The sequence below is a fragment of the Palaemon carinicauda genome, chromosome 7 (genome assembly GCF_036898095.1).
Source record: "Palaemon carinicauda isolate YSFRI2023 chromosome 7, ASM3689809v2, whole genome shotgun sequence".
Classification (NCBI taxonomy): domain Eukaryota; kingdom Metazoa; phylum Arthropoda; class Malacostraca; order Decapoda; family Palaemonidae; genus Palaemon; species Palaemon carinicauda.
The window spans coordinates 39,816,360-39,827,418 of NC_090731.1; the positions used below are offsets into that span (position 1 = coordinate 39,816,360).

General features: G+C 28.8%; 1 protein-coding gene across 1 annotated transcript in view; it reads right to left on the reverse strand.

Moving 5' to 3' along the window:
• Positions 1–9,461, reverse strand: part of LOC137644255 (neural-cadherin-like) — a 214,352-nt gene extending 204,891 nt beyond the window's left edge. The window contains exon 1 of the mRNA XM_068377249.1: positions 9,392–9,461. Within this exon, the coding sequence (XP_068233350.1) occupies positions 9,392–9,455 (64 nt within the window). The 5' untranslated portion in view covers positions 9,456–9,461. The remainder of the gene's footprint in view (positions 1–9,391) is intronic.
• Between the last annotated feature and the right edge of the window lie 1,598 nt (positions 9,462–11,059).

An 11,059-nucleotide genomic window follows, 5' to 3' on the forward strand; every position in this document is an offset into this window, starting at 1 on the left:
TATATATATATATATATATATATATATATATATATATATATATATATACATACATAAATACATATATAATGAATACACAATGTATCCTCGGCGTCCAAAATCAAAGACAGCTTCTCATCGGACAGATTGTCCTGCAGATAGTTTTCAGGATAATAGCAGAAATACATTCACTTTTCTCCATTAATTGTTTGGTATCGACATGTGTTTCGGATCACTTCGAGACCCTTCTTCAGGAATACATTGACTCTAGGATCTACACTTTAATATAAAGGTTATGGTGGTGAAAATGATCAAATTTTCACCAGCATAACCTTTATGTTAAAGTGTTGTGTATCCTAAGTACATTTATTCATTAGCAATCTCTATATGTTCATCCGTAACCCTTACAGGTTGTCTCTGCATTTTCTTTGAACATTATCTTAGTTTTAATCATTTATTTTTAGTCCTACATTTCTGCTTTCTCTATTCAAATGTTCTATTATCTTTTGCAATTCCTCCCATGATTCACTAATATAACTATGTACTCTGCAAATCTTAAGTTACTAAAGTATTTCCAATTTATGGTAATTCTTATATATCCCCAATCTAAATTCTGAAAAACTTCTATGCATGCTGTGAATACTTTACGAGAGAGGGGGTCACCCTTTCTAAATCGTTTCTCAATCAGATTTTTTTTACTATCTCTATGTAGTTTCCCTATAGATATCGTAAAGATTTTCAACAAATAGAAAGACTGAGCCTTAACCAAGAGAGCATTCAGGCTTTAGAATCGTGTGTTCAACAACTGACCATATCCATGTAACTAACCAGTTAATAGAAACATCAACAGAGTATGACTAGCCACCATGTATGGCATTTATAGACTATGAGAAAGCTGTTGATTCTGTCAAAACTTCAGCAGTAATGTAAGCACTTCAACGACGAGAAATGAATGCATCTCAATGTTAGAACTCTAGAAGATATTCATCAGATAAGTACATCTCTCTCTCTCTCTCTCTCTCTCTCTCTCTCTCTCTCTCTCTCTCTCTCTCTCTCTCCACACACACGCATACACACTGTTTCAAATAGCACCTATTGGGGTAACCAATAATCAATAAATAGCTTTTGTTCAAATTTCTAAGGTAATGAGGTTTAAAGGTTTAGTTGTTGATTTCAGTGTTTTCCTTTGATTTCGATCATGAGCTACATACCTCGATGTGGTTAGGGTCAGCTTTTGGCACGGGCTACTTGGCTCCGGCCCTCTTAGAGAATATAGTATTATTTGCTATATCAATTATATTAGTTTAAGGTTGGAGATTTAAATTGTAACATCAGTCACCATAATTAATATTATTTCAGAAGTGATTGGTAAAAATAAAATATATGAAATGGCATGCAATGAAAGTGTTCAGTGGTGTACTATTATAGTGATGGTATGGTATATAGGATGTAGGATATAAATATTATACTATTAACGCATTGTTTACTCATATTATCTGATTTGGTGTCAATAATCTTAGAGGTTAGGACACTAGAAAACTCCTAATCAATCGATCAATCAATCAAATTAACTGGGCAAGTCTCTCACTTCCAAGCGAACCCCCTTCCCTGGTGACGATTACTCAATGCTCATGGGTCGGAGTCTAGCTGCCTTCACCCTGCCCAAGGCAAAAGAAAATATTTCCTTAGCATTGACTCTTCGCATTATTATGATTTTATTTGATTTTTCATGACCTGATGTCCAACACCTTATAGGTGTTCCCCAGGTAAGCTCTTCAAGAAATCCCTTACTCTCGTTATGTGTTCAATCAGTCTTTCGCATATTTACTTCGTTATTTGTAGTTATGAAATTATTGTAAACACCTGGAGAACAAATGTATGAAATATTTTCGTCTTAGTATTCTGTTTTTAAACTTCCACCAGAATGATCTTATCATAACTACGAGACTTTTAAACCTCGAACATGTGGGGATGAGGTTAGGATATAATCAGGTGGTGGTTAAAAGATGATGGTGGAGAGGTGGTAATTGAGTGACCTTAATGTATGGCTTTGCTTATCAACATTTGTGAAGTGATGTATGTGATGCGATGATGATGATGATGGTAATACCTTTATTGATAACAATTAATATCAATTATTCCATGAAATAAATCAAATTGTTATTAATTTATTATTTTTTACATGCAATATGGCATAAAATGCATCCAATTGAAATGATGGCGATGTTTAAAAAACTATTGCTGGTAACTCAACTAAGTTTTGACATATATGCAAATCCTATACTAGATTAGGGTATCCTATAGTGTCTTCTTAGTCTAGAATAATTAATTATTACGATTGCTAATTTGTAGCCATGATGACTAATAAAAACTTCGGTTACAAAACTTGGCGTTTAACATTTGTTTTGGGTAACATATACCTGTATAGTCCAGGCTAAAGATGTGGCTTGGGATGGTTTTAGATATTCACAATAATTGTCCAAAGAGTCGGTAACCAACAAATTTTATGGTCGCTGGCCTTTCAAAACCAAACCAAGATGCAAGAAAAGTGTAAGATCAAAATTAATGACTTATTTCTTCCGGTAACAAAGTAACAAAGTTTTCGTAATTAGGGATATCATTTTCAATAATTGGACTGTTAATTGTCGGAATGTGATGAGTCATATATGACTTACAAATAGCTTTAATCTTTACAAGCTGAACCGAAAAAAAACCTTAATAGCAGATAGACGGACAGCAATACTTAATAGTCACAATTCATGAAAATTGTATCAACAAAGTTATGATTGACTTCGCTCGAAGTTTCCTAAACATGGGTGCCTGTTGCCTTAATTAAGAGGTGTGTGGTCGATTCCTAACCATATGAATATGAATAATTAGAACAAAAATATTTCGTTTTATTCGCAGGTTTATTTTTTTCCTGTGTAAACAGTAATACAGCATTTGTCGTAGAAGCATTTTTTTCTTTTAATACACATCTGATCCACTTTATATCATAGCATTTACGCGTTTTTTCTCTTGTACTTCAACACTTCAGGGGTGCAAGAATTTTAAGACTGGTTCCTTACTGCTGTTACGATTCAACAGAAGGGAATATGGCGGGGGAGGGGTGTTCAATGACGTAACAAACCATCCATAACCAAACCGCTATTTGATAAAAATAAAATGAAACCATGTGACCAGGGACCGCCTAAAAATCAACCAATATCACATGTGGTTTAGGTTTGCTTGTGTTTTTAGGTAGTTACTGAACATCTTTGGAACTTGGGATTTTCCCCAAAAAGAAATGCAAATCCAACGTAAGGTTACAAAGTAGTTATCGGTTTTGTGTGATCCTTGGACACATCAAATTAAAAATGTGTCCTTATCTATCTAATGGATACAGGTAGGAGAGAGAGAGAGAGAGAGAGAGAGAGAGAGAGAGAGAGAGAGAGAGAGAGAGAGAGAGAGAGAGAGAGAGCAGCTGCTACGATAATGCAAACCGAGGCTATATCATTCTGACTTATATTATTTGGAATAGTCAATTCCCACAGTATGTAAGGATGTTCTATAGAGAAATGTATTAAGGAATTAAAATATATCAGTGTGATTATACTTTTCGATCACTATTATCAAAAATGATTGCATTTCTTATAGGAATAAGAGATAATACCTCTTTATCTCTTTGATATATATATATATATATATATATATATATATATATATATATATATATATATATATATATATATATATATATATATATATATATATATATATATGTGTGTGTGTGTATATATATATATATATATATATATATATATATATATATATATATATATATATATATATATATATGTATATATATATATATATATATATATATATATATATATATATATATATCTATATATATGTATCTATATAAGTTATACATATATGTATATATATACATATATATATATATATATATATATATATATATATATATATATATATATATATATATATATATATATATATATAAATTATATATATATATATATATATATATATATATATATATATATAAATATATATATGTATATACATATATATATATATATATATATATATATATATATATATATATATATATATATATATACATATATATATAAATCATTAATCATCGCATTTCTTTGAGTGCTATTGGTAATTTCTCTACCCCTGACATTCGAACCATCAAACGATGTCTTGGTTGTTTAAACGTCGGCCACCTTTCAGGGCAAGAAGGGCATGATCTCTCCAAGTCGGGTCTAGCGAGGAGACACCGGTTTTGTTGCTGGGTGTACATTTTTCTTCGACTCTTATATCGGATACAATATTATTCATGTCATCACTTAGTACTAAGTCTAGCGCATGCCCAGTAGTTAAATAGTCGACATTATTCACTAGTCAATATGATTCTAGTAACTAACTAAATGCCAAAGCATCAGGATTTGATGCGTCATCCATCCAAAAATTGAAGTCCCCACAGATAACTAATTCGTTTTTCTGCATGATAATCATCTTAACGACAGCACCGTATTCTTCAAAAAAGATACTAGTGTTTCTTCTAGGAGGTTTGTAGATTGATACAAAGGATATTCTTCTATTTTTTTGGCGTAAATTTTATTTCTATATATTCAAAGCTTGGTACACATTCTTTTCAACGTTTTGAGGTTTGAGTAACTTTTATTAATAAAGAGTCCGACACCCCCACCAGACATACCTTCTCTTTGTATGTGATAGAAGGCATGTGTGGGGGGCGTCATTTTCAGTGATCTTTGCCTTGTCCAAGTTATTTAGCCATGTTTCAGATAATGCTAGTATATCTAAATATATCTCATTTATCAATTCTTGCATCCTAACAGTCTTATTACCTATAGATTGTATATTTACATAGCCACAGTTTATGACATCCCTAATAACCATGATCAGTATTTTCCGCTAGTCTTTTCAATTCCAAATCAAAAGGATTGCGTCTCTAAAATTTACTGTGTGGTAACTTGGTCTGTTTAACTTTTTGCAGTTTATACACTTTGACAATTGCAAATTTCACTCCCTGGTGGAGTGTCTCCCTGAACATTTCCCGTAGACTTTATATTCATTCTTAGACTTGCATACCTCGGACAGTGGTAGCAGGTGATCACGTGGTACCTATCACGTATGTTATAGATACCCCATCGTAACGAAACTTTGTTCCCTACTGTCATGAATAGCCCTCCGAACTTCAGTATCACATTTCAGCATATGGTGGGTGCCCCCCAACCCCCACCCCCACCCCCCACCCCCGAGGCATTTCTCTTCAGGACTATACTTACCTTACCTTCTATATTTTGGATATGGTGCAGGCAGCGATTTCTTTGAATCAAAGCTTTTACTACATCATCATCATCGTTGTATACTTTGCTATTTACTTAAACCCAAATATACACACAAATATATATGTATAAATATACATATATATATATATATATATATATATATATATATATATATATATATATATATATATATATATATATATATATATATATATATATATATATACATATATATGTATATATATATATATATATATATATATATATATATATATATATATATATATATATATATATATATACATATATATGTATATATATATATATATTTATATATTTATAATACATATTTATATATATACATATATATATAAATATTTATATATAAATACATATATATATATAAATATATATATATATATATATATATATATATATATATATATATATATATATATATATATATATTTATTTATGTATATATACAGTATATATATATATATATATATATATATATATATATATATATATATATATATATATATATATATATATATATATATATATATATATATATATATATATATATATATTTATATATATATATATATATATATATATATATATATATATATATATATATACACATATCTATATATATACATATATAAATATATATACATATATATATATATATATATATATATATATATATATATATATATATATATATATATATATATATATTTGTATGAATGTATGCATGTATGTGTGTGTTAGAGAGTAACTTTTCTATTACCAATTAAGCTTAGCTAAAAATTATATTTCTTTTTTCGAATTCTCAATAAATAATCTTAGAAGGATTTTCTAAAGATACTAGAGTTAAATACCATATGAATCTCAATTTTTCTCGCAAAAGATGATTCTAAGTTTGACGTTGAATACTATTTTTATATGAAGAAACCTATTTAATCCTTCCATTCCCGTTTATCTGATTATTATTATTATTCTCTTTATTTTCTATCTAGCTACAACCTTTGTTGGGAAAGCAGCCTGCTATAAGGCCAAGGGCTCCAACAGGAAAAAATAGCCCACTAAGGAAAGGAACCCAGGAAATAAATAAACTACAAGAGAAGTAATGAACAATCAATATAACATATTTCAAGAGCAGTAACAACTTTAAAATAGATCTTTCATATATTAACCATGTATAAACTTTATTTTCATTGCTTTCTCGGCTAATTGACGTAGGTAAAACATTATTTTGTACTTTTTTTCTGTTTCATTCGTAATTGATTTCCTTTTCCCACTAGAAAATATCTGTATAAATCTTCCATTTTATAAATCTTGAAAATAAAAAAAAATAAAAATTATTTTTCAGTTTCTATTTTCTTTTATTTGATTCTGTTACGGAATGTTGATTAATTAACAGGTTTTACTTTCCTTGTCTTTCTAATAATACACGAATTTTACCTCGATAAAAGACGTAATCAATAATGACAAACACAGATAAAAATCACAAATTCCCTGCGAAAAAAAGAGGAAAAGTGTTGGTGAATTCAGAAATTCAATTGAAATTCCATCTCCTCAATACTGGATATTTGTACGCTTCGGGATACAGCTGTGATTCAGCGAGTGAAGGAACGAGAGAATTGCGACGGTTGAAATTGCTCTATGAATAAATAAAACTGAGTAGTTCGCTGCAGTAAAAACAATGTTCTTCTTCAATCATAAAGAATGAATGTTAAAGCTAGCACCTGGTATGTAAACAGACCATTGGCTATGTATAATCAATGACGGATCTGATTCATAAACTTTGAGGTATTTGATACAGAAAAATTTGAAGAAAGCAAACAAAAAAATATACATTTATATTATTTACCTGCTTTTAAACAGGAATGTTTTATACTCCCAAATATCGAATAGCACAAAAACCTGATACTGAATTAGCTATAGCAGTAAATATGTGAAACCTAAAGGGAATTATTTATACTATATGTATATAATACAATACAAACCTATGGTTTATTTGTAACATCATGGAGATAGAGATGTAATATATTGAGAAATCTATAGATATAAAAATATTTTTATTGGATGAAGTAAAAACTAAATGTATACTGTCAAAACTCGTTACTTAATTTTATAATGTGTTTTTGTATATGTGTAAGATAGTGCTACACTAGCTTTTTGTATATGATTTCTAATTCATAACTTCTGAAGTTTGTTCATGTAAAATATTGTCTGTAGGCTCTCAAAGATTTCGTTGTACACCTTCATATTCAAATTCTAGTCTTAACTAAATCATTCTCATTCATTATAGGTCCACAGTAAGCGTCTAATTATGCTAGATAATTGTCACTAATTTGGATGTAAATTACTCCCTACATGCAATTGATTCGACGATAATTGATATTTTTAGTTTATATACAACGATGAAAACGTCTTGTACAAGTAATTGACAGTATATATATATATATATATATATATATATATATATATATATATATATATATATATATATATATATATATATATATATATATATATATATATATATATATATATATATATACTTAATGTGTATAGTATGCAGATCATTAAATCATTATTATCGAGAGGGGGATTCAATGTCATTATCATACTTACATATGTATGTATTTATTTATGTATTTATGTATGGATTACAAACATACACACATACACACACACACATACACACACACACACACACACACACACACACATATATATATATATATATATATATATATATATATATATATATATATATATATATATATATATATATATATATATATATATATTTATATATATATGTGTGTGTGTGTGTGTGTGTGTGTGTCTGTGTGTGTGTAATGATGACATTACATCTCTTTTTCGCATGAATTGAAGGAATAGTTAAATCGATTTTAATAATATATAGACTTTTACATCTGTAGCAGTGCCAGAAATATATACGTTTATACTAAAATATGCATTTTAATCTGTCACCAAATTCCCGAATGTCCTTCCGATCTGGGTAAAGTTTATAAATTCTCTTTTCAAGCAAATGATTTTTTCCTACCGGGGAAAATCCTTAAACATTGTCAGTTGAGATATTTTTTTCCATAAAAGGGAAAATCGAAATGAAACAGTTGACTACCTTTTCAATTAAGCTTGCCTAATATTTATGCTGGCACTATCTAGTTCTAAAGTATTTAATTTTTATTATAATATTTTTCACCAACGTCGATATTTGAATTTCTAACAGATTCGTTGTATTTCTTTTACTTAATATACATACGTCATTTTTTATATTTTTCTACGTTTCTTGCTTTGTATATTGTTTTTATTTTGGCACTTATTTCACTGTGTAAATGAAAAAAAAAAATATAATTGTTAATCCTGTTTACTGGGGTTATCTTTTGCTCCCGGGTGCGATGGTCCCAGAGACTGAAGAACCTAAGGAACTTAACTGTTCTAAGAAGGGAAATATACATAAATGGTCTACTTAATGCAGAATTAGCTTTTTATTATTATTATTATTATTATTATTATTATTATTATTATTATTATTATTATTATTATTATTATTATTATTATTATTATTATTAGCTAAGCTGTACCCCTAGATGGAAAAGCAGGATGCCATAAGCACATGGGCGCTAACAGGGAAAGATAATCTAGTGAGGAGAGAAAATAAACTACAGGTGAAGTAATGAACAATTGAAATAAAAAAATTTTAGAACAGTAACAACATTTCAATAGATTTTTCATAAATAAACTGCAAAAATAGACATGTCAGACTGTTCAACATAAAAACATTCGCTGCAAGTTTGACCTTTTGAAGTTCCATATATTCAACTACCTGATAAGGAAGATCATTCTACAACTTAGTTACAGCTGGAATTAAAACTTCTAGAATACCTTGGCGTATTGAGCCTTATGATGGAGAAGGCATGACTATTAGAATTAACTGGTTACCTAGTGTTACAAATAGGATAGTACTGTAAAGAACAAATATGCATTAACAAAAATCATCACTAAGGTTATAAAATACATATAATCAGTTTTGTACTCACCATTAGGGAAGTCCAGTTCGTCAGAGAGGGGGAAAAGTATTGGTAGAAGAACGTTGGCAGCCATGATTAGCAGCCACCAGCAGCTCCTCCAAACGAAGGCCAAACTTTGCTGAGAATTTGGATTTATGTTTCTAGGTCTACGGCTAAGGCAAGGCCTGCCAGTCTTAGATCTTGAAGTGAGCCTTCTCTTCCCGGTGATACTTGTAATATTCTTGTTCCTCTTTGATAAGTGAATGACACAATGGAGATTAATTTCATTAAACTTTGATAACTGGATACAGTACATGAGTATCTTAAAACATTCACAAAAGTGATAATCAACTTTCCCAATATATCAAAATTCTAATTTCAGGACACTTCGATAACTGGGTACAGCGCAAGAGTATTTTAAAACATTCACAACAATAATACTAAAGCTTTCCAATATATCAAAAGACCAATTTCATCAAACTTTGATAACTAGATACAGTACTTGGGTATCTTAAAGCGTTCACAATAATGTTAAGCAAATTTTCTAAAATATCAATGAGATATAAACTGATTGTTTTTCATTCTAAATATTGACATTCCTTATTTCTATCATCAGAAAACTGCCAGCTTTATTTGCTCCCAATTTCTGTTTACATTTTAATGTAGGTCAACAGTCTTATTTCTCAGATGAGAATCATCGAGTGGTTGTAAACAGACGAGGTAATTAACTGACCTGAAAAATAATATAACATAACTGGTGATAAAACTGGAAATTATTTACTCAGTAATTTTATTTTTACTTTTAAGAAATATGTAAATCTTTCGATCAGTATTAATTGGCAGTATTTACTACTTTAGCAAAAAATAGGCGCTCTTTTAAAAGGGTTAAGTTTAATTACAATACAGCATATTTCATGGTTTGAGTGTTTTATGGATTCTATCACTGGGATATATATATATATATATATATATATATATATATATATATATATATATATATATATATATATATATATATATATATATATATATATATATATATATATATATATATATATATAAGGAAGTATTTTACTACTGTAATCTTCCTATACTATATATGCTTCCTTTTAAAACACTGGAAGAGTGACCAGTTACAGTAAAAAACTATATATATATATATATATATATATATATATATATATATATATATATATATATATATATATATATATATATATATATATATATATATATATATATATATATATATATATATATATATATATATATATTACCAACCTTTGAGTCCCCCTTATATTGTTTATATACGTAAGCCATACTTATTCTGTTCATAACACGTTATCTTAGTCCACTAACTTGCACTAATTTCCCTGGTATTTTCTCTTCCCAACTTTTCCTATAACTTCTTCCATAAACCCTCAGGAGCAACAAGTTCCTAAGTTTTCATTACTTACATAGCAGCGTTGCCACTTGCCACCAGAAGGGCCTAGCAATCTTTATTAAGGTAATCAGGATCTTGTTAATTCGAGTCTTCATTACTATATTTAATCCCACAACGACATACTCCTGAAATTTGAGTTGGCTACACAGCAATAAGCCCATGTATGGATGCGTTCGCACACAAATAAAGTAATAAACACATGTATGGATGCATTTGCATACATACACAGCAATAAACACACGTATGGATGCATT